At 46.8% G+C, this 26,339-nt stretch overlaps 1 protein-coding gene across 5 annotated transcripts in view; it reads left to right on the forward strand.

Annotated features, from left to right (window-relative positions):
* Window positions 1-26,339, forward strand: part of LOC139541701 (cytoplasmic FMR1-interacting protein 1 homolog) — a 98,516-nt gene extending 72,177 nt beyond the window's left edge. For all 5 annotated transcript variants that reach the window (XM_071346638.1, XM_071346639.1, XM_071346641.1 and 2 more), the window contains 10 exons: window positions 115-314; window positions 6,264-6,351; window positions 11,015-11,158; window positions 11,575-11,665; window positions 11,818-11,948; window positions 15,528-15,600; window positions 15,821-15,915; window positions 17,118-17,356; window positions 24,761-24,908; window positions 25,168-26,339. In XM_071346638.1, coding sequence (XP_071202739.1) covers window positions 115-314; window positions 6,264-6,351; window positions 11,015-11,158; window positions 11,575-11,665; window positions 11,818-11,948; window positions 15,528-15,600; window positions 15,821-15,915; window positions 17,118-17,356; window positions 24,761-24,908; window positions 25,168-25,332 — 1,374 coding nt within the window. In that variant the 3' untranslated portion in view covers window positions 25,333-26,339. The remainder of the gene's footprint in view (window positions 1-114; window positions 315-6,263; window positions 6,352-11,014; window positions 11,159-11,574; window positions 11,666-11,817; window positions 11,949-15,527; window positions 15,601-15,820; window positions 15,916-17,117; window positions 17,357-24,760; window positions 24,909-25,167) is intronic.

The raw sequence follows: 26,339 nt of genomic DNA on the forward strand, positions 1-26,339 counted from the left end.
TCAACCGTATGACTCACAAGCTGTCTTCTCCCCCTCCTTGTAACAGGAACTAGAAGGTCTGATGAACATCATCCGTATGACTCACAAGCTGTCTTCTCCCCCTCCTTGTAACAGGAACTAGAAGGTCTGATGAACATCAACCGTATGACTCACAAGCTGCTCTCTAAGTTCCTGACGCTGGACAGTATGGACGCCATGTTCCGGGAGGCCAATCACAATGTCTCCGCCCCCTACGGACGCATCACACTCCACGTCTTCTGGGAACTCAACTACGACTTCCTCCCCAACTACTGCTACAACGGATCTACTAACAGGTAACACAACTACACACTACTACTACAACTACGACTTCCTCCCCAACTACTGCTACAACGGATCTACTAACAGGTAACAACTACACACTACTACTACAACTACGACTTCCTCCCCAACTACTGCTACAACGGATCTACTAACAGGTAACAACTACACACTACTACTACAACTACGACTTCCTCCCCAACTACTGCTACAACGGATCTACTAACAGGTAACAACTACACACTACTACTACAACTACGACTTCCTCCCCAACTACTGCTACAACGGATCTACTAACAGGTAACAACTACACACTACTACTACAACTACGACTTCCTCCCCAACTACTGCTACAACGGATCTACTAACAGGTAACACAACTACACACTACTACTACAACTACGACTTCCTCCCCAACTACTGCTACAACGGATCTACTAACAGGTAACACAACTACACACTACTACTACAACTACGACTTCCTCCCCAACTACTGCTACAACGGATCTACTAACAGGTAACAACTACACACTACTACTACAACTACGACTTCCTCCCCAACTACTGCTACAACGGATCTACTAACAGGTAACAACTACACACTACTACTACAACTACGACTTCCTCCCCAACTACTGCTACAACGGATCTACTAACAGGTAACAACTACACACTACTACTACAACTACGACTTCCTCCCCAACTACTGCTACAACGGATCTACTAACAGGTAACAACTACACACTACTACTACAACTACGACTTCCTCCCCAACTACTGCTACAACGGATCTACTAACAGGTAACAACTACACACTACTACTACAACTACGACTTCCTCCCCAACTACTGCTACAACGGATCTACTAACAGGTAACAACTACACACTACTACTACAACTACGACTTCCTCCCCAACTACTGCTACAACGGATCTACTAACAGGTAACAACTACACACTACTACTACAACTACGACTTCCTCCCCAACTACTGCTACAACGGATCTACTAACAGGTAACAACTACACACTACTACTACAACTACGACTTCCTCCCCAACTACTGCTACAACGGATCTACTAACAGGTAACACAACTACACACTACTACTACAACTACGACTTCCTCCCCAACTACTGCTACAACGGATCTACTAACAGGTAACAACTACACACTACTACTACAACTACGACTTCCTCCCCAACTACTGCTACAACGGATCTACTAACAGGTAACACAACTACACACTACTACTACAACTACGACTTCCTCCCCAACTACTGCTACAACGGATCTACTAACAGGTAACACAACTACACACTACTACTACAACTACGACTTCCTCCCCAACTACTGCTACAACGGATCTACTAACAGGTAACACAACTACACACTACTACTACAACTACGACTTCCTCCCCAACTACTGCTACAACGGATCTACTAACAGGTAACACAACTACACACTACTACTACAACTACGACTTCCTCCCCAACTACTGCTACAACGGATCTACTAACAGGTAACAACTACACACTACTACTACAACTACGACTTCCTCCCCAACTACTGCTACAACGGATCTACTAACAGGTAACACAACTACACACTACTACTACAACTACGACTTCCTCCCCAACTACTGCTACAACGGATCTACTAACAGGTAACACAACTACACACTACTACTACAACTACGACTTCCTCCCCAACTACTGCTACAACGGATCTACTAACAGGTAACACAACTACACACTACTACTACAACTACGACTTCCTCCCCAACTACTGCTACAACGGATCTACTAACAGGTAACACAACTACACACTACTACTACAACTACGACTTCCTCCCCAACTACTGCTACAACGGATCTACTAACAGGTAACACAACTACACACTACTACTACTACACAACTACTACGACTACTACACACACAACTACTGCTACAACGGATCTACTAACAGGTAACAACTACACACAACTACTACGAGTACTACACACACAACTACTGCTACAACGGATCTACTAACAGGTAACAACTACACACTACACACTACTACTACTACAACTACACACAACTACTGCTACAACGGATCTACTAACAGGTAACAACTACACACAACTACTACGAGTACTACACACACAACTACTGCTACAACGGATCTACTAACAGGTAACAACTACACACTACACACTACTACTACTACAACTACACACAACTACACACTACTACTACTACTACTACTACTACAACAACACACTACTACAACTACACACTACTACTACTACTACTACTACACACTACACACTACTACTACTACAACTACTGCTACAACGGATCTACTAACAGGTAACAACTACACACTACTACTACTACTACAACTACACACTACACACTACTACACACTACACACTACTACTACACACTACACACTACTACACACTACACACTACTACTACTACACACTACTACTACTACTACTACACACTACTACACACTACACACCTACTACTACTACACACTACTACTACTACTACACGCTACTACTACACACCTACTACTACTACTACTACACACTACTGCTACAACGGATCTACTAACAGGTAACAACTACACACTACTACTACTACTACTACAACTACACACCACTACTACTACTACTACTACACACTACTACTACTACACACTACTACTACTACGCACTACTACTACACACTACTACTACTACTACTACACACTACAACTACAACTACACACTACTACTACTACTACTGCTACAACGGATCTACTAACAGGTAACAACTACTACTACTTCAACTACACACTACTACTACAACTACACACCTACTACTACTACTACTACTACTACACACAACTATTGCTACAACGGATCTACTAACAGGTAACACTACTACAACTACTACAACTACACACTACTACTACTACTACACACTACTACTACTACAACTACACACTACTACTAATACTACAACTACACACTACTACTACAACTACACACTACTACTACAACTACACACTACTACTACTACAACTACACACTACTACTACTACAACTACACACTACTACTACTACAACTACACACTACTACTACTACAACTACACACTACTACAACTACACACTACTACTACTACAACTACACACTACTACTACTACACACTACTACTACTACACACTACTACTACTACACACTACTACTACTACAACTACACACTACTACAACTACACACTACTACAACTACACACTACTACACACTACTACTACTACACACTACTATTACACACTACTACTACTATTACACACTACTACTACTACTACTACTACTACTACTACTACTACTACTACTACTACTACTACACACTACTACTACTACTACTACTACACACTACTACTACTACTACTACTACTACTACTACTACTACTACTACACACTACTACTACTACTACTACACACTGCTACTACTACTACTACACACTGCTACTACTACAACTACACACTACTACTACTACACACTACAACTACACACTACTACTACTACTACTACTACTACTACTACTACTACTACTACACACTACTACTACTACTACACACTGCTACTACTACACACTACTACTACTACTATTACACACTACAACTACACACTACTATTACACACTACTACTACTACACACTACTACTACTACTATTACACACTACAACTACTACTACTACTACACACTGCTACTACTACTACTACACACTGCTACTACTACAACTACACACTACTACTACTACACACTACAACTACACACTACTATTACACACTACTACTACTACTACTACTACTACTACTACACACTACTACTACTACTACACACTGCTACTACTACAACTACACACTACTACTACTACTACTACTACTACTACTACTACTACTACAACTACACACACAACTACTGCTACAACGGATCTACTAACAGGTAACACTACTACTACACACAACTACTACTACTACTACACACAACTACAACTACACACTACTACTACTACAACTACACACTACTACAACTACACACTACAACTACACACTACTACTACACACTACAACTACACACTACTATTACACACTACTACTACTACTACTACTACTACTACTACTACTACTACACACTGCTACTACTACTACACACTGCTACTACTACTACACACTGCTACTACTACTACACACTGCTACTACTACAACTACACACTGCTACTACACACTACAACTACACACTACTATTACACACCTACTACTACTACTACTACTACTACTACACACTACTACTACTACTACTACTACTACTACTACTACTACTACACACTACTACTACTACTACTACACACTGCTACTACTACACACTGCTACAACTACACACTACTACTACTACACACTACTACTACTACTACACACTACTACTACTACTACACACTACTACTACTACTACACACTACTACACACTACTACTACTACACACTACTACTACTACTACTACTACACACTGCTACTACTACACACTGCTACAACTACACACTACTACTACTACACACTACTACTACTACTACTACTACTACAACTACACACACAACTGCTGCTACAACGGATCTACTAACAGGTAACACTACTACTACTACTACTACAACTACACACTACTACTACTACTACTACACCTACACACTACTACAACTACACACTACTACAACTACACACTACTACTACTACTACTACAACTACACACTACTACTACAACTACACACTACTACTACTACTACTACTACAACTACACACTACTACTACTACTACTACAACTACACACTACTACAACTACTACTACACACTACTACAACTACACACTACTACAACTACACACTACTACTACTACTACAACTACACACAACTACACACTACTACTACTACAACTACACACTACTACTACTACTACAACTACACACTACTACTACTACTACTACTACAACTACACACTACTACTACTACTACAACTACACACTACTACTACTACTACAACTACACACTACTACTACTACTACAACTACACACTACTACTACTATACACTACTACTACACCGTACACATGATGACCGTGTCAGCATGCACTGTGCCCGGCACACCACAAGGAGTCGCTAGAGCGCGATGGGACAAGGACATCCCGGCCGGCCAAACCCTCCCCTCACCCGGACGACGCTGGGCCAATTGTGCGCCGCCTCATGGGTCTCGCGGTCGGCTGCCACACAGTCCGGGATCAAACCCGGGTCTGTAGTGACGCCTCTAGCACCGCGCCACCGGGAGGCCAAACGGACTTGCTGCAGATATAAATCAGTGCGTGATGACAGTGCACTCGCTGCAGTTCTCTTGTACCGAATAAAAGGTCAATGTGTTTCCATCCATTTTCAACTCCACTGCTGCGTTAAATAGAAAATGTGCCGACTCTGGTCTTGGTATGTGCGTTCTAGCCAACAGCTCCCAGATACAGTGTGGACAGGCTAGTAGTTTACATGATGACATTATTATGGATAAGAGCATGGATCATCATGTCACCAGAATCAGAACCTCAATATTTATTGGAAAGGAGCATCAAGATCAACGTGGTCTTTCACCACCTTGTGAAGTTCATCACTAGTTTCATGTGTAGCCTAATAAACGGCATAGTTCCCTGAGTTGTAGTGAGAGGACCCAAACACACCATATCATCGCGTGACTCCATATTTCCACTGCCATTTCCCTCATGAACAATTTCACCAACACAACAAGATCACACACTTTCTGTCAGAATTTATAAAATGACATCAAAACTTCCTGTTTCCATCACAGCTCTTTTTTTTTTAATACGATATGACTTTACTCACATGGAAACGTGGTTAGTGAAAATAAAACACCCAATCCCTCTCCCTCTCTGTAGGTTTGTCCGTACTGTCCTGCCCTTCTCGCAGGAGTTCCAGAGGGACAAGCCACCCAACGCCCAGCCCCAGTACCTGTACGGGTCAAAGGTCAGTACAACCCTAACTCTCAGCCCCAGTACCTGTACGGGTCAAAGGTCAGTACAACCCTAACTCTCAGCCCCAGTACCTGTACGGGTCAAAGGTCAGTACAACCCTAACTCTCAGCCCCAGTACCTGTACGGGTCAAAGGTCAGTACAACCCTAACTCTCAGCCCCAGTACCTGTACGGGTCAAAGGTCAGTACAACCCTAACTCTCAGCCCCAGTACCTGTACGGGTCAAAGGTCAGTACAACCCTAACTCTCAGCCCCAGTACCTGTACGGGTCAAAGGTCAGTACAACCCTAACTCTCAGCCCCAGTACCTGTACGGGTCAAAGGTCAGTACAACCCTAACTCTCAGCCCCAGTATCTGTACGGGTCAAAGGTCAGTACAACCCTAACTCTCAGCCCCAGTACCTGTACGGGTCAAAGGTCAGTACAACCCTAACTCTCAGCCCCAGTACCTGTACGGGTCAAAGGTCAGTACAACCCTAACTCTCAGCCCCAGTACCTGTACGGGTCAAAGGTCAGTACAACCCTAACTCTCAGCCCCAGTACCTGTACGGGTCAAAGGTCAGTACAACCCTAACTCTCAGCCCCAGTACCTGTACGGGTCAAAGGTCAGTACAACCCTAACTCTCAGCCCCAGTACCTGTACGGGTCAAAGGTCAGTACAACCCTAACTCTCAGCCCCAGTACCTGTACGGGTCAAAGGTCAGTACAACCCTAATCCCTGACCCCTAACTCCCTGAAGCCAAACTCTCTCTAGCCGTTCACACTTTTATGTGTTTCAGCCAAACAGACGTAGAACAATTCAAACATCTGGTATCTGTGTATATACACTACTCAAAACAATAAAGGGAACACTTAAACAACACAATGTAACTCCAAGTCAATCACACTTCTGTGAAATCAAACTGTCCACTTAGGAAGCAACACTGATTGACAATAAATTTCACATGCTGTTGTGCAAATGGAATAGACAACAGGTGGAAATTATAGGCAATTAGCAAGACACCCCCAATAAAGGAGTGGTTCTGCAGGTGGTGACCACAGACCACTTCTCAGTTCCTATGCTTCCTGGCTGATGTTTTGGCCACTTTTGAATGCTGGCGGTGCTCTCACTCTAGTGGTAGCATGAGACGGAGTCTACAACCCACACAAGTGGCTCAGGTAGTGCAGCTCATCCAGGATGGCACATCAATGCGAGCTGTGGCAAGAAGGTTTGCTGTGTCTGTCAGCGTAGTGTCCAGAGCATGGAGGCGCTACCAGGAGACAGGCCAGTACATCAGGAGACGTGGAGGAGGCCGTAGGAGGGCAACAACCCAGCAGCAGGACCGCTACCTCCGCCTTTGTGCAAGGAGGAGCACTGCCAGAGCCCTGCAAAATGACCTCCAGCAGGCCACAAATGTGCATGTGTCTGCTCAAACGGTCAGAAACAGACTCCATGAGGGTGGTATGAGGGCCCGACGTCCACAGGTGGGGGTTGTGCTTACAGCCCAACACCGTGCAGGACGTTTGGCATTTGCCAGAGAACACCAAGATTGGAAAATTCGCCACTGACGCCCTGTGCTCTTCACAGATGAAAGCAGGTTCACACTGAGCACATGAGCACATGTGACAGACGTGACAGAGTCTGGAGACGCCGTGGAGAACGTTCTGCTGCCTGCAACATCCTCTAGCATGACCGGTTTGGCGGTGGGTCAGTCATGGTGTGGGGTGGCATTTCTTTGGGGGGCCACACAGCCCTCCATGTGCTCGCCAGAGGTAGCCTGACTGCCATTAGGTACCGAGATGAGATCCTCAGACCCCTTGTGAGACCATATGCTGGTGCGGTTGGCCCTGGGTTCCTCCTAATGCAAGACAATGCTAGACCTCATGTGGCTGGAGTGTGTCAGCAGTTCCTGCAAGAGGAAGGCATTGATGCTATGGACTGGCCCGCCCGTTCCCCAGACCTGAATCCAATTGAGCACATCTGGGACATCATGTCTCGCTCCATCCACCAACGCCACGTTGCACCACAGACTGTCCAGGAGTTGGCGGATGCTTTAGTCCAGGTCTGGGAGCAGATCCCTCAGGAGACCATCCGCCACCTCATCAGGAGCATGCCCAGGCGTTGTAGGGACATCATACAGGCACGTGGAGGCCACACACACTACTGAGCCTCATTTTGACTTGTTTTAAGGACATTACATCAAAGTTGGATCAGCCTGTAGTGTGGTTTTCCACTTTAATTTTGAGTGTGACTCCAAATCCAGACCTCCATGGGTTGATACATTTGATTTCCATTGATCATTTTTGTGTGATTTTGTTGTCAGCACATTCAACTATGTAAAGAAAAAAGTATTTAATAAGAATATTAGTCTGTTACCCCTAGTCTGGTTATGTATCATTAGAGCTGTAATACCCCCTAGTCTGGCTGTAATACCCCCTAGTCTGGCTGTAATACCCCCTAGTCTGGCTGTAATACCCCCTAGTCTGGCTGTAATACCCCCTAGTCTGGTTATGTATCATTAGAGCTGTAATACCCCCTAGTCTGGCTGTAATACCCCCTAGTCTGGCTGTAATACCCCCTAGTCTGGCTGTAATACCCCCTAGTCTGGTTATGTATCATTAGAGCTGTAATACCCCCTAGTCTGGCTGTAATACCCCCTAGTCGGCTGTAATACCCCCTAGTCTGGCTGTAATACCCCCTAGTCTGGTTATGTATCATTAGAGCTGTAATACCCCCTAGTCTGGCTGTAATACCCCCTAGTCTGGCTGTAATACCCCCTAGTCTGGTTATGTATCATTAGAGCTGTAATACCCCCTAGTCTGGCTGTAATACCCCCTAGTCTGGCTGTAATACCCCCTAGTCTGGCTGTAATACCCCCTAGTCTGGCTGTAATACCCCCTAGTCTGGCTGTAATACCCCCTAATCTGGTTATGTATCATTAGAGCTGTAATACCCCTTAGTCTGGCTGTAATACCCCCTAGTCTGGCTGTAATACCCCCTAGTCTGGCTGTAATACCCCCTAGTCTGGCTGTAATACCCCCTAATCTGGTTATGTATCATTAGAGCTGTAATACCCCCTAGTCTGGCTGTAATACCCCTTAGTCTGGCTGTAATACCCCCTAGTCTGGCTGTAATACCCCCTAGTCTGGCTGTAATACCCCCTAGTCTGGCTGGACAAACTTTTTTCCGGATGCCCCAAACAATCGGAAAGGGGATTCATCAGAGAAAATGACTTTACCCCAGTCCTCAGCAGTCTAATCCCTGTACCTTTTGCAGAATGTCAGTCTGTCCCTGATGTTTTTCCTGGAGAGAAGTGGCTTCTTTGCTGCCCTTCTTGACACCAGGCCATCCTCCAAAAGTCTTCCCCTCACTGTGCATGCAGATGCACTCACACCTGTCTGCTGCCATTCCTGAGCAAGCTCTGTACTGGTGGTGCCCCGATCCCGCAGCTGAATCAACTTTAGGAGACAGTCCTGGCGCTTGCTGGACTTTCTTAGGCGCCCTGAAGCCTTCTTCACAACATTTGAACCGCTCTCCTTGAAGTTCTTGATGATCTGATAAATGGTTGATTTAGGTGCAATCTTACTGGCAGCAATATCCTTGCCTGTGAAGTCCCTTTTATGCAAAGCAATGATGACGGCACGTGTTACCTTGCAGGTAACCATGGTTGACAGAGGAAGCACAATGATTCCAAGCACCACCCTCCTTTTGAAGCTTCCAGTCTGTTATTGGAACTCAATCAGCATGACAGAGTGATCTCCAGCCTTGTCCTCGTCAACACTCACACCTGTGTTAACGGGAGAATCACTGACATGATGTCAGCTGGTCCTTTTGTGGCAGGGCTGAAATGCAGTGGAAATGTTTTTGGGGGATTCAGTTCATTTGCATGGCAAAGAGGGACTTTGTAATTAATTGCAATTCATCTGATCACTCTTCATAACATTCTGGAGTATATGCAAATTGCCATCATACAAACTGAGGCAGCAGACTTTGTGAAAATTTATATTTGTGTCATTCTCAAAACTTTTGGCCACGACTGTAGTGTCGTGTTTACCAGGTGATCAGAAGGAGTGTCGGGTTTACCAGGTGATCAGAAGGAGTGTCGGGTTTACCAGGTGATCAGAAGGAGTGTCGGGTTTACCAGGTGATCAGAAGGAGTGTCGGGTTTACCAGGTGATCAGAAGGAGTGTCGGGTTTACCAGGTGATCAGAAGGAGTGGAGGGTTTACCAGGTGATCAGAAGGAGTGGAGGGTTTACCAGGTGATCAGAAGGAGTGGAGGGTTTACCAGGTGATCAGAAGGAGTGGAGGGTTTACCAGGTGATCAGAAGGAGTGGAGGGTTTACCAGGTGATCAGAAGGAGTGGAGGGTTTACCAGGTGATCAGAAGGAGTGCACAAAACAAAAGGGGTGCACAAAACAAAAACAGTGAAATGAAAGATAAATAAATGTCCACACTGTAGTTTACTGCATCGTGGGGAGCATATTAAACTACAGCAAGCAGGAACAACAGTCTGCAGTTATTTCTATTCCTTTCATGTACCACGTGAAATCAAAATAGATTTTGGTCTTTGAATCTCCTGATCTAACGACATTATCCTCATGTTTACACTCCTCTGTTTTGTTATGCGTATCTACAGGCCCTTACCCTCCTGTCTCTGTTTCCCTCTACCTCTACAGGCTCTGAACCTGGCGTACAGCAGTATCTTTGGTTTCTACAGACACTTTGTTGGTCCTCCTCACATCAAGGCCATGTGTCGTTTGCTGGGGTACCAGGGCATCGCTGTGGTCATGGAGGAGCTGCTGAAAGTGGTCAAGAGCCTGGTGAGAAAGGAGGAGGGATGGAGGAGGGGTGGTGGAGGGTGTGGCAGGATGTAGGAGAGTGAGCATTTCCTGTTAGCATGGTGTTAGGTAATGGGCTACTTCCTAGATAGTAGTACCATTCTCTTCACTGATCTAACCACACAGTGAAAATACAACAATACATTCAACTCCTGTCTTTACCCTCTCCCCCCTGAACAAGACATTCAACTCCTGTCTTTACCCTCTCCCCCCTGAACAATACATTCAACTCCTGTCTTTACCCTCTCCCCCCTGAACAAGACATTCAACTCCTGTCTTTACCCTCTCCTCCCTGAACAAGACATTCAACTCCTGTCTTTACCCTCTCCTCCCTGAACAAGACATTCAACTCATTCAACCATCATGCAGTATGTTATTAACCCTGTCTCTCCCCTCAGCTCCAGGGCACCATCATGCAGTATGTGAAGACTCTGATGGAGGTGATGCCCAAGATCTGCCGTCTCCCACGCCACGAGTACGGCTCCCCGGGTGAGTCACGAGAGGGTGCTTTCTTCAATGTCTTTGTATAATTTAAAGGTTTTAGCAAGGCAAATTAGACTACAGTTGCTAGCCATTTAAGAGTGTCCTTAATCGATCCGTTGATGTGTTTGTCTGATGTAGCCGTCTCTCCTCCCTGCCAGGTATCCTGGAGTTCTTCCACCACCAGCTGAAGGACATAGTGGAGTACGCCGAGCTGAAGACCGTCTGCTTCCAGAACCTCAGAGAAGTCGGCAATGCTCTGCTCTTCTGTCTGCTCAGCGAACAGAGCCTGGTAAGAACCACAACGGCAGCGCCACCTTGTCAGTGATTTGATAAAACAACTGATAGCCAGCCATTCTTCTTCGCTGGGCTAGATAGTGTCTTCAGAAACTATTCATACCCCTTGACTTATTCCATATTTTGTTGTTACAGCCGGAATAAATAAATAACATCTCACTCATCTACACACAAAAGCCCATAATGAAAAAGTGAGAACATGTTTTTTGGGGGGGCGGCAGGGTAGCCTAGTGGTTAGAGCGTTGGACTAGTAACCGAAAGGTTGCAAGTTCGAATCCCCGAGCTGACAAGGTAAAAATCTGTCGTTCTGCCCCTGAACAAGGCAGTTAACCCACTGTTCCCCGGTAGGTTGTCATTGTAAATAAGAATTTGTTCTTAACTGACTTGCCTAGTTAAATAAACGTTTTACATTTAAAAAATGTTTTTAGAAATCTTATTGAAAATTAAATACATTAAGTATTCACACGTTAGAATCACTTTTGTCAGTGATTACAGCTGAGAATCTTCCTGGGTAAACCTCTAAGAGCTTTACACACCTGGATTGAACAATATTTTCAAGCTCTGTCAAGTTGGTTGTTGATAATTGCTAGACAGCCATTTTCAAGTTTTGCCATAGATTTTCAAGACAATTTAAGTCACAACTGTAGGCCACTCAGGAACATTCAGTGTTGTCTTGGTAAGCAACTCCAGTGTGTATTTGGTCTTGTGATTTAGGTTAATGTCCCGCTGAAAAAGTGAATTCATCTCCCAGTGTCTGTTTGAAAGTAGAATGAACCAGGTTTTCCTCTAGGATTTTGCCTGTGCTTAGCTCTATTCTAAAAACCTCCTCAGTCCTTAACAATGACAAGCATACCCATAACATGATGTAGCCACCACTATGCTTGACAATATGAAGAGGTACTACCCCAAACATAACGCTTTGTATTCAGGACATAAAGATCATTGCTTTGCCACATTTTTTACTTTAGCGCCTTGTTGCAAACAGGATGCATGTTTTGGAATATTTTAATTCTGTACAGACTTCTTTCTTTTCACTCTGTAAATTAGGTTAGTATTGTGGAGTAACTACAATGTTGTTGATCCATCCTCAGTTTTCTCCTATCACAGCTATTAAACTCTGTAACTGTTTTAAAATCACCATTAGCCTCATTGTGAAATCTCTGAGCGGTTTCCTTCTTCTCCGGCAACTGAGTTAGGAAGGACGCCTGTATTTTTGTAGTGACTGGGTGTATTGATACACCATCCAAAGTGTAATTAATAACTTCACCATGCTCAAAGGAATATTCAATGTCTGCTTTTTTATTTTTTTACCCATCTACCAATAGGTTAGGGTTAGGACCCTTCTTTGTGAGGCATTGGAAAACCTCCCTGGTCTTTGTGGTTGAATCTGTGTTTGAAATTCACTGCTCGACCTGAGGCACCTTACAGATGTGGGGTACAGAGATGAGGTAGTCATTTAATAAATCATGTTAAACACTGTTTGTTCAGCCCTGATGAAACTAACCTTTATAGTTTTATTAGCACCTTTCACTTGTTCTACTCTTTTAAACATGGATTAAATTATTTTAAACATGGATTAAATGAATTATATTATTTTAAACATGGATTAAATTATTTTAAACATGGATTAAATGAATTATTATTTTTGCTTCTCCGCCTCCTTGGGTTAATCCTCTTCATGGTTTTGAGTGCGGGTACTTCTGGAACTCTATGGATGTTTTCTCTCCCTCATACTGTCCGACTTTCATTCTAGCCTGAGAGCTAACCCTCATACTGTCCGACTTTCATTCTAGCCTGAGAGCTAACCCTCATACCAGTCGCCTTTCATTCTAGCCTGAGAGCTAACCCTGATACTGGCTTCCACCAGCCACATTTCATTCTAGCCTGAGAGCTAACCCTCATACTGGCTTCCACCAGTCGCCTTTCATTCTAGCCTGAGAGCTAACCCTCATACTGGCTTCCACCAGTCGCCTTTCATTCTAGCCTGAGAGCTAACCCTCATACTGGCTTCCACCAGTCGCCTTTCATTCTAGCCTGAGAGCTAACCCTCATACCAGTCGCCTTTCATTCTAGCCTGAGAGCTAACCCTGATACTGGCTTCCACCAGCCACATTTCATTCTAGCCTGAGAGCTAACCCTGATACTGGCTTCCACCAGCCACGTTTCATTCTAGCCTGAGAGCTAACCCTCATACCAGCCACCTTTCATTCTAGCCTGAGAGCTAACCCTGATACTGGCTTCCACCAGTCGCCTTTCATTCTAGCCTGAGAGCTAACCCTCATACTGGCTTCCACCGGCCACCTTTCATTCTAGCCTGAGAGCTAACCCTCATACTGGCTTCCACCAGCCACCTTTCATTCTAGCCTGAGAGCTAACCCTCATACTGGCTTCCACCAGTCGCCTTTCATTCTAGCCTGAGAGCTAACCCTCATACTGGCTTCCACCAGTCGCCTTTCATTCTAGCCTGAGAGCTAACCCTCATACCAGCCACCTTTCATTCTAGCCAGAGAGCTAACCCTCATACTGGCTTCCACCAGTCGCCTTTCATTCTAGCCTGAGAGCTAACCCTCATACTGGCTTCCACCAGTCGCCTTTCATTCTAGCCTGAGAGCTAACCCTCATACTGGCTTCCACCAGTCGCCTTTCATTCTAGCCTGAGAGCTAACCCTCATACTGGCTTCCACCAGTCGCCTTTCATTCTAGCCTGAGAGCTAACCCTCATACTGGCTTCCACCGGCCACCTTTCATTCTAGCCTGAGAGCTAACCCTCATACTGGCTTCCACCGGCCACCTTTCATTCTAGCCTGAGAGCTAACCCTCATACTGGCTTCCACCAGCCACCTTTCATTCTAGCCTGAGAGCTAACCCTCATACTGGCTTCCACCAGTCGCCTTTCATTCTAGCCTGAGAGCTAACCCTCATACTGGCTTCCACCAGTCGCCTTTCATTCTAGCCTGAGAGCTAACCCTCATACCAGCCACCTTTCATTCTAGCCAGAGAGCTAACCCTCATACTGGCTTCCACCAGTCGCCTTTCATTCTAGCCTGAGAGCTAACCCTCATACTGGCTTCCACCAGTCGCCTTTCATTCTAGCCTGAGAGCTAACCCTCATACTGGCTTCCACCAGTCGCCTTTCATTCTAGCCTGAGAGCTAACCCTCATACTGGCTTCCACCAGTCGCCTTTCATTCTAGCCTGAGAGCTAACCCTCATACCAGCCACCTTTCATTCTAGCCTGAGAGCTAACCCTCATACTGGCTTCCTAAAGACTTATTTGATACAGAGTGCGTCCATGCAACTTATTATTTTACTACTGAACTTATTTCGGCATGCCATAAAAGGGGTTGAATACTTATTGACTCAAGTACATTTCAGCTTTTCATGTTTAATTAATTTCTAAAAATGTCTAAACATAATTCCACTTTGACATTATGGAGTATTGTGTGTAGAGGCCAGTGACACAACATCTCAATGTAATCCATTTTAAGTTCAGGCTGTAACAAAAGAAAGTGGAGAATGTCCTTTCGTGTGAATACGTTCTGAAGGCACTAGCTGTGATCTGTGTTTCCCCTCAGTCTCAGGAGGAAGTGTGTGACCTGCTTCATGCTGCACCATTCCAGAACATTCTGCCCAGGGTCCATGTCAAAGGTAACCATGTCTTTATTTATTCCATGCTGTGCGTTAGTGTCAGACTAGTGTCTGTCTCTGTGGTTCACTACTGTCTGTCTGAGTGGATCACTACTCTCTGTCTGAGTGGTTCACTACTGTCTGTCTGAGTGGATCTCTACTGTCTGTCTGAGTGGATCACTACTGTCTGTTTGAGTGGATCTCTACTGTCTGTCTGAGTGGATCTCTGGTCTCTTCTCAGAGGGTGAGCGTCTTGATGCCAAGATGAAACGCCTGGAGGCTAAATACACAGCCCTGCACCTGGTTCCCCTGATAGAACGCCTGGGAACCCCACAGGTACCATCACACTGCCTTAGTTAACACCAGCCCTGCGCCTGGTAACCATCACACTGCCTTAGTTAACACCAGCCCTGCACCTGGTAACCATCACACTGCCTTAGTTAACACCAGCCCTGCACCTGGTAACCATCACACTGCCTTAGTTAACACCAGCCCTGCACCTGGTAACCATCACACTGCCTTAGTTAACACCAGCCCTGCGCCTGGTAACCATCACACTGCCTTAGTTACCACCAGCCATGCACCTGGTTCCCCTGGTAACCATCACACTGCCTTAGTTAACACCAGCCCTGCGCCTGGTAACCATCACACTGCCTTAGTTAACACCAGCCCTGCACCTGGTAACCATCACACTGCCTTAGTTAACACCAGCCCTGCACCTGGTAACCATCACACTGCCTTAGTTAACACCAGCCCTGCGCCTGGTAACCATCACACTGCCTTAGTTAACACCAGCCCTGCACCTGGTAACCATCACACTGCCTTAGTTAACACCAGCCCTGCACCTGGTAACCATCACACTGCCTTAGTTAACACCAGCCCTGCACCTGGTAACCATCACACTGCCTTAGTTAACACCAGCCCTGCGCCTGGTAACCATCACACTGCCTTAGTTAACACCAGCCCTGCACCTGGTAACCATCACACTGCCTTAGTTAACACCAGCCCTGCACCTGGTAACCATCACACTGCCTTAGTTAACACCAGCCCTGCGCCTGGTAACCATCACACTGCCTTAGTTAACACCAGCCCTGCACCTGGTAACCATCACACTGCCTTAGTTAACACCAGCCCTGCACCTGGTAACCATCACACTGCCTTAGTTAACACCAGCCCTGTACCTGGTAACCATCACACTGCCTTAGTTAACACCAGCCCTGCACCTGGTAACCATTACACTGCCTTAGTTAACACCAGCCCTGTACCTGGTAACCATCACACTGCCTTAGTTAACACCAGCCCTGTACCTGGTAACCATTACACTGCCTTAGTTAACACCAGCCCTGCACCTGGTAACCCCACAGGAACCATCACACTGCCTTAGTTAACACCAGCCCTGCACCTGGTAACCCCACAGGAACCATCACACTGCCTTAGTTAACACCAGCCCTGCACCGGCTGTACACTGAATCTCATGCTATCTCTACCCTCTTCCTCCCTCCTCTCCTCTTCCTCCCTCCCCCTCTCTCCCCCTGTAGCAAATAGCCATAGCTCGTGAAGGTGACCTGCTGACCAAAGAGCGTCTGTGCTGTGGCCTGTCCATGTTCGAGGTCATCCTGACTCGCGTCCGCGGTTTCCTGGACGACCCCATCTGGCGCGGCCCGTTGCCCAGCAACGGCGTGATGCACGTGGACGAGTGTGTGGAGTTCCACCGGCTGTGGAGCGCCATGCAGTTTGTTTACTGCATCCCTGTCGGAGCTCACGAGTTCACCGTGGAGTGAGTAGTGACATCATCGGTCTAGAAGGATCTCTGAGGGGGTTACACTGCTCTGTATAGAGGGGGGTGATCTCTGAAGGGTTTACACTGCTCTGTATAGAGGGGGGTGATCTCTGAGGGGTTTACACTGCTCTGTATAGAGAGGGGGTGATCTCTGAAGGGTTTACACTGCTCTGTATAGAGGGAGGTGATCTCTGAGGGGTTTATACTGCTCTGTATAGAGAGGGGGTGATCTCTGAGGGGTTTACACTGCCCTGTATAGAGAGGGGGTGATCTGAGGGGTTTACACTGCTCTGTATAGAGAGGGGGTGATCTCTGAAGGGTTTACACTGCTCTGTATAGAGGGAGGTGATCTCTGAGGGGTTTACACTGCTCTGTATAGAGAGGGGGTGATCTCTGAGGGGTTTACACTGCTCTGTATAGAGAGGGGGTGATCTCTGAGGGGTTTACACTGCTCTGTATAGAGAGGGGGTGATCTCTGAGGGGTTTACACTACTCTGTATAGAGAGGGGGTGATACTGCTCTGTATAGAGAGGGGGTGATCTCTGAGGTTTACACTGCTCTGTATAGAGGGGGGTGATCTCTGAGGGGTTTACACTGCTCTGTATAGAGAGGGGGTGATCTCTGAAGGGTTTACACTGCTCTGTATAGAGGGGGTGATCTCTGAGAGGTTTACACTGCTCTGTATAGAGAGGGGGTGATCTCTGAGGGGTTTACACTGCTCTGTATAGAGAGGGGGTGATCTCTGAGAGGTTTACACTGCTCTGTATAGAGAGGGGGTGATCTCTGAGAGGTTTACACTGCTCTGTATAGAGAGGGGGTGATCTCTGAAGGGTTTACACTGCCCTGTATAGAGAGGGGGTGATCTGAGGGGTTTACACTGCTCTTTATAGAGAGGGGGTGATCTGAGGGGTTTACACTGCTCTGTATAGAGAGGGGGTGATCTCTGAAGGGTTTACACTGCTCTGTATAGAGGGGGGTGATCTCTGAGGGGTTTACACTGCTCTGTATAGAGAGGGGGTGATCTCTGAAGGGTTTACACTGCTCTGTATAGAGGGGGTGATCTCTGAGAGGTTTACACTGCTCTGTATAGAGAGGGGGTGATCTCTGAGGGGTTTACACTGCTCTGTATAGAGAGGGGGTGATCTCTGAGAGGTTTACACTGCTCTGTATAGAGAGGGGGTGATCTCTGAGAGGTTTACACTGCTCTGTATAGAGAGGGGGTGATCTCTGAAGGGTTTACACTGCCCTGTATAGAGAGGGGGTGATCTGAGGGGTTTACACTGCTCTTTATAGAGAGGGGGTGATCTGAGGGGTTTACACTGCTCTGTATAGAGAGGGGGTGATCTCTGAAGGGTTTACACTGCTCTGTATAGAGGGAGGTGATCTCTGAGGGGTTTACACTGCTCTGTATAGAGAGGGGGTGATCTCTGAGGGGTTTACACTGCTCTGTATAGAGAGGGGGTGATCTCTGAGGGGTTTACACTGCTCTGTATAGAGAGGGGGTGATCTCTGAGGGGTTTACACTACTCTGTATAGAGAGGGGGTGATACTGCTCTGTATAGAGAGGGGTGATCTCTGAGGGGTTTACACTGCTCTGTATAGAGAGGGGGTGATCTCTGAAGGGTTTACACTGCTCTGTATAGAGGGGGTGATCTCTGAGAGGTTTACACTGCTCTGTATAGAGAGGGGGTGATCTCTGAGGGGTTTACACTGCTCTGTATAGAGAGGGGGTGATCTCTGAGAGGTTTACACTGCTCTGTATAGAGAGGGGGTGATCTCTGAGAGGTTTACACTGCTCTGTATAGAGAGGGGGTGATCTCTGAAGGGTTTACACTGCTCTGTATAGAGAGGGGGTGATCTCTGAGAGGTTTACACTGCTCTGTATAGAGAGGGGGTGATCTCTGAAGGGTTTACACTGCTCTGTATAGAGAGGGGGTGATCTGAGGGGTTTACACTGCTCTGTATAGAGAGGGGGTGATCTCTGAGGGGTTTACACTGCTCTGTATAGAGAGGGGGTGATCTCTGAGGGGTTTACACTGCTCTGTATAGAGGGGGGTGATCTCTGAAGGGTTTACACTGCTCTGTATAGAGAGGGGGTGATCTCTGAGGGGTTTACACTGCTCTGTATTGAGAGGGGGTGATCTCTGAGGGGTTTACACTACTCTGTATAGAGAGGGGGTGATACTGCTCTGTATAGAGAGGGGGTGATCTCTGAGAGGTTTACACTGCTCTGTATAGAGGGGGGTGATCTGAGGGGTTTACACTGCTCTGTATAGAGGGGGGTGATCTCTGAAGGGTTTACACTGCTCTGTATAGAGAGGGGGTGATCTGAGGGGTTTACACTGCTCTGTATAGAGAAGGGGTGATCTCTGAAGGGTTTACACTGCTCTGTATTGAGGGGGGTGATCTCAGGGGTTTACACTACTCTGTATAGAGAGGGGGTGATCTGAGGGGTTTACACTGCTCTGTATAGAGAGGGGGTGATCTCTGAAGGGTTTACACTGCTCTGTATAGAGAGGGGGTTTACACTGCTCTGTATAGAGAGGGGGTTTACACTGCTCTGTATAGAGGGAGGTGATCTCTGTGGGGTTTACACTGCTCTGTATAGAGGGAGGTGATCTCTGAGGGGTTTACACTGCTCTGTATAGAGGGAGGTGATCTCTGAAGGGTTTACACTGCTCTGTATAGAGGGAGGTGATCTCTGAAGGGTTTACACTGCTCTGTATGGAGGGGGGTGATCTCAGGGGTTTACACTACTTGGTATGGATGGGGGTGATCTCAGGGGTTTACACTACTCTGTATAGAGAGGGGGTGATCTCTGAGGGGTTTATACTGCTCTGTATAGAGAGGGGGTGATCTCTGAGGGGTTTACACTGCCCTGTATAGAGAGGGGGTGATCTGAGGGGTTTACACTGCTCTGTATAGAGAGGGGGTGATCTCTGAAGGGTTTACACTGCTCTGTATAGAGGGAGGTGATCTCTGAGGGGTTTACACTGCTCTGTATAGAGAGGGGGTGATCTCTGAGGGGTTTACACTGCTCTGTATAGAGAGGGGGTGATCTCTGAGGGGTTTACACTGCTCTGTATAGAGAGGGGGTGATCTCTGAGGGGTTTACACTACTCTGTATAGAGAGGGGGTGATACTGCTCTGTATAGAGAGGGGGTGATCTCTGAGGTTTACACTGCTCTGTATAGAGGGGGGTGATCTCTGAGGGGTTTACACTGCTCTGTATAGAGAGGGGGTGATCTCTGAAGGGTTTACACTGCTCTGTATAGAGGGGGTGATCTCTGAGAGGTTTACACTGCTCTGTATAGAGAGGGGGTGATCTCTGAGGGGTTTACACTGCTCTGTATAGAGAGGGGGTGATCTCTGAGAGGTTTACACTGCTCTGTATAGAGAGGGGGTGATCTCTGAGAGGTTTACACTGCTCTGTATAGAGAGGGGGTGATCTCTGAAGGGTTTACACTGCCCTGTATAGAGAGGGGGTGATCTGAGGGGTTTACACTGCTCTTTATAGAGAGGGGGTGATCTGAGGGGTTTACACTGCTCTGTATAGAGAGGGGGTGATCTCTGAAGGGTTTACACTGCTCTGTATAGAGGGAGGTGATCTCTGAGGGGTTTACACTGCTCTGTATAGAGAGGGGGTGATCTCTGAGGGGTTTACACTGCTCTGTATAGAGAGGGGGTGATCTCTGAGGGGTTTACACTGCTCTGTATAGAGAGGGGGTGATCTCTGAGGGGTTTACACTACTCTGTATAGAGAGGGGGTGATACTGCTCTGTATAGAGAGGGGTGATCTCTGAGGGGTTTACACTGCTCTGTATAGAGAGGGGGTGATCTCTGAAGGGTTTACACTGCTCTGTATAGAGGGGGTGATCTCTGAGAGGTTTACACTGCTCTGTATAGAGAGGGGGTGATCTCTGAGGGGTTTACACTGCTCTGTATAGAGAGGGGGTGATCTCTGAGAGGTTTACACTGCTCTGTATAGAGAGGGGGTGATCTCTGAAGGGTTTACACTGCTCTGTATAGAGAGGGGGTGATCTCTGAGAGGTTTACACTGCTCTGTATAGAGAGGGGGTGATCTCTGAAGGGTTTACACTGCTCTGTATAGAGAGGGGGTGATCTCTGAGGGGTTTACACTGCTCTGTATAGAGAGGGGGTGATCTCTGAGGGGTTTACACTGCTCTGTATAGAGGGGGGTGATCTCTGAAGGGTTTACACTGCTCTGTATAGAGAGGGGGTGATCTCTGAGGGGTTTACACTGCTCTGTATTGAGAGGGGGTGATCTCTGAGGGGTTTACACTACTCTGTATAGAGAGGGGGTGATACTGCTCTGTATAGAGAGGGGGTGATCTCTGAGAGGTTTACACTGCTCTGTATAGAGGGGGGTGATCTGAGGGGTTTACACTGCTCTGTATAGAGGGGGGTGATCTCTGAAGGGTTTACACTGCTCTGTATAGAGAGGGGGTGATCTGAGGGGTTTACACTGCTCTGTATAGAGAAGGGGTGATCTCTGAAGGGTTTACACTGCTCTGTATTGAGGGGGGTGATCTCAGGGGTTTACACTACTCTGTATAGAGAGGGGGTGATCTGAGGGGTTTACACTGCTCTGTATAGAGAGGGGGTGATCTCTGAAGGGTTTACACTGCTCTGTATAGAGAGGGGGTTTACACTGCTCTGTATAGAGAGGGGGTTTACACTGCTCTGTATAGAGGGAGGTGATCTCTGTGGGGTTTACACTGCTCTGTATAGAGGGAGGTGATCTCTGAGGGGTTTACACTGCTCTGTATAGAGGGAGGTGATCTCTGAAGGGTTTACACTGCTCTGTATAGAGGGAGGTGATCTCTGAAGGGTTTACACTGCTCTGTATGGAGGGGGGTGATCTCAGGGGTTTACACTACTTGGTATGGATGGGGGTGATCTCAGGGGTTTACACTACTCTGTATAGAGAGGGGGTGATCTCTGAAGGGTTTACACTGCTCTGTATAGAGGGAGGTGATCTCTGAGGGGTTTATACTGCTCTGTATAGAGAGGGGGTGATCTCTGAGGGGTTTACACTGCCCTGTATAGAGAGGGGGTGATCTGAGGGGTTTACACTGCTCTGTATAGAGAGGGGGTGATCTGAGGGGTTTACACTGCTCTGTATAGAGAGGGGGTGATCTCTGAAGGGTTTACACTGCTCTGTATAGAGGGAGGTGATCTCTGAGGGGTTTACACTGCTCTGTATAGAGAGGGGGTGATCTCTGAGGGGTTTACACTGCTCTGTATAGAGAGGGGGTGATCTCTGAGGGGTTTACACTGCTCTGTATAGAGAGGGGGTGATCTCTGAGGGGTTTACACTACTCTGTATAGAGAGGGGGTGATACTGCTCTGTATAGAGAGGGGGTGATCTCTGAAGGGTTTACACTGCTCTGTATAGAGGGAGGTGATCTCTGAGGGGTTTACACTGCTCTGTATAGAGAGGGGGTGATCTCTGAAGGGTTTACACTGCTCTGTATAGAGGGAGGTGATCTCTGAGGGGTTTACACTACTCTGTATAGAGGGGGGATCTCTGTGGGGTTTACACTGCTCTGTATAGAGGGAGGTGATATCTGAGGGGTTTACACTGCTCTGTATAGAGGGAGGTGATCTCTGAAGGGTTTACACTGCTCTGTATAGAGGGGGGTGATCTCTGAGGGGTTTATACTGCTCTGTATAGAGAGGGGGTGATCTCTGAGGGGTTTACACTGCTCTGTATAGAGGGGGAGTGATCTGAGGGGTTTACACTGCTCTGTATAGAGAGGGGGTGAGCTCTGAGGGGTTTACACTGCTCTGTATAGAGGGGGAGTGATCTGAGGGGTTTACACTGCTCTGTATAGAGGGAGGTGATCTCTGAGGGGTTTACACTGCTCTGTATAGAGAGGGGGTGATCTCTGAGGGGTTTACACTACTCTGTATAGAGAGGGGGTGATACTGCTCTGTATAGAGAGGGGGTGATCTCTGAGAGGTTTACACTGCTCTGTATAGAGGGGGTGATCTCTGAGGGGTTTACACTGCTCTGTATAGAGAGGGGGTGATCTCTGAGGGGTTTACACTGCTCTGTATAGAGAGGGGGTGATCTCTGAGAGGTTTATACTGCTCTGTATAGAGAGGGGGTGGTCTGAGGGGTTTACACTGCTCTGTATAGAGGGGGTGATCTGAGGGGTTTACACTGCTCTGTATAGAGAGGGGGTGATCTGAGGGGTTTACACTGCTCTGTATAGAGAGGGGTGATCTCTGAGGGGTTTACACTGCTCTGTATAGAGAGGGGGTGATCTGAGGGGTTTACACTGCTCTGTATAGAGAGGGGTGATCTCTGAGGGGTTTACACTACTCTGTATAGAGAGGGGGTGGTACTGCTCTGTATAGAGGGGGTGATCTCTGAGAGGTTTACACTGCTCTGTATAGAGAGGGGGTGATCTCTGAGAGGTTTACACTGCTCTGTATAGAGAGGGGGTGATCTCTGAAGGGTTTACACTGCTCTGTATAGAGGGGGTGATCTCTGAGGGGTTTACACTGCTCTGTATAGAGGGAGGTGATCTCTGAGGGGTTTACACTGCTCTGTATAGAGGGAGGTGATCTCTGAAGGGTTTACACTGCTCTGTATAGAGGGGGGTGATCTCTGAGGGGTTTACACTGCTCTGTATAGAGAGGGGGTGATCTCTGAAGGGTTTACACTGCTCTGTATAGAGGGAGGTGATCTCTGAGGGGTTTACACTGCTCTGTATAGAGAGGGGGTGATCTCTGAAGGGTTTACACTGCTCTGTATAGAGGGAGGTGATCTCTGAGGGGTTTACACTGCTCTGTATAGAGGGGGAGTGATCTGATGGGTTTACACTGCTCTGTATAGAGAGGGGGTGAGCTCTGAGGGGTTTACACTGCTCTGTATAGAGGGGGAGTGATCTGAGGGGTTTACACTGCTCTGTATAGAGGGAGGTGATCTCTGAGGGGTTTACACTGCTCTGTATAGAGAGGGGGTGATCTCTGAGGGGTTTACACTACTCTGTATAGAGAGGGGGTGATACTGCTCTGTATAGAGAGGGGTGATCTCTGAGAGGTTTACACTGCTCTGTATAGAGGGGGGTGATCTGAGGGGTTTACACTGCTCTGTATAGAGAGGGGGTGATCTCTGAGGGGTTTACACTGCTCTGTATAGAGAGGGGGTGATCTCTGAGAGGTTTATACTGCTCTGTATAGAGAGGGGGTGATCTGAGGGGTTTACACTGCTCTGTATAGAGGGGGTGATCTGAGGGGTTTACACTGCTCTGTATAGAGGGGGGGTGATCTCTGCTCTGTATAGAGAGGGGGTGATCTCTGAGGGGTTTACACTGCTCTGTACGGTCTCCACTGGGCTGGGTATATAACCTGTGTTGTATTTTCCAGGCAGTGTTTCGGGGACGGTCTCCACTGGGCTGGGTGTATGATCATCTCCCTACTGGGTCAACAGAGACGCTTTGACATCCTGGACTTCAGCTATCACCTGCTGAAGGTGCAGAAACACGATGGAAAGGATGAGATCATCAAGAGTGTGGTGAGTGGAGGGGTCAGGGGTCAGCAACACCAGAACCGTCACAGACCCCAAACATGTTCATTAGTGCAAACCGTAGCAAAATCGTTTTGCAATGAGAACTAACATTTCTCATTGGATAAGTTCTGGTCAGTCCCTTTACTTTTGCTTCCTAGTCGACCATGGACACATTTTAGACTCTCAAGGGGGTGTCATGCTTGGGTCGTTTTGGTATCCACCTCGATCTTCCAGATCAATGATCTTCATCACTTTCCCTCCTCAGCCTCTTAAAAAGATGGTGGACAGAATCCGCAAGTTCCAGGTCCTCAACGATGAGATCTTTGCCATCCTGAACAAGTACCTGAAGTCAGGTGATGGAGAGAACATGCCAGTGGAGCATGTTCGCTGTTTCCAGCCTCCTATCCACCAATCCCTGGCCAGCAACTGAGATTGACCGGTGCACTGTCCAATAACATGGACGTTTCCTATAGTACCATCATCCTATGTCAGACTAGACACAAAGTGTGTGTCCGAAATGGCACCCTATGCCCTATATAGGACACTACTTTATATAAACGGCACTACATAGGGAATAGGGTGCCATTTGGAACGTATCAGACTAGACACACAATATTCCTTCGTCTGCTTCTTCCACCTTTAGGTTTTAAAGCAGCAGTGGACCATGAGACTAAAGCCTTGTTCACACTTAATGCCTTAATGCTCAAATCAGATGTGTGTTCAGACAACTGTCATTAGCTGACATGGCTACGCTAGTTGTCATAGTAACAACAGGTGTGTGCTGATTGGTGGTGAGTTTGACACCCGTGCCTCAAAGGATAAGATGATCCAACTTCCAAAACGAGTCCTCTCTTGCTAGCCACAGCAGTCAACTAGCTAGCCGTTGGGCTTTCTAGCTCATTCACTCATTTGTTTCTAAATAACAAGCTAGTTAGCTACCACATGTTCTGGTCAAACTGGCAGAGTAGCTAGCAATAAGATATGTTGGGGAAATAAATCAGATTTGACCGTTCAGGCAAGTCCCCTACAAATGTGGCTTGAAATATCTGCTTCCGTGTGCTTTTTGTCTGTTCAGACGGCAGGAAACAGATTGGATCACTTCAAACTGCCAGTGGGAACAAGGCTTGAGGTCTAACTTTCCTTACATACTGTTTGTACACAATTGTGCCTTATGATCTTAATAGCCGTTTTCATTCTAAACTCATCTGTGTTTTATGGAGCATTCAAAACTATATCAAATGATTATTTAAGGGGTTTGCGGTGGTGGGATGTAATTGGTAGCCTGTAGTCAATGAGAAGTAGGATGATTCGTATGGATTGTTAAACATTAGCAGCTTAAAGGAAATCTGGAAAGTAACCAAGTTCTTACTTATACCCATTTTATTCACTGTGCCTTTTTTGAATCATTTTTAATTCAATAAATATATAACAAATCTC

The sequence above is a fragment of the Salvelinus alpinus genome, chromosome 16 (assembly GCF_045679555.1).
Source record: "Salvelinus alpinus chromosome 16, SLU_Salpinus.1, whole genome shotgun sequence".
NCBI classification, from domain to species: domain Eukaryota; kingdom Metazoa; phylum Chordata; class Actinopteri; order Salmoniformes; family Salmonidae; genus Salvelinus; species Salvelinus alpinus.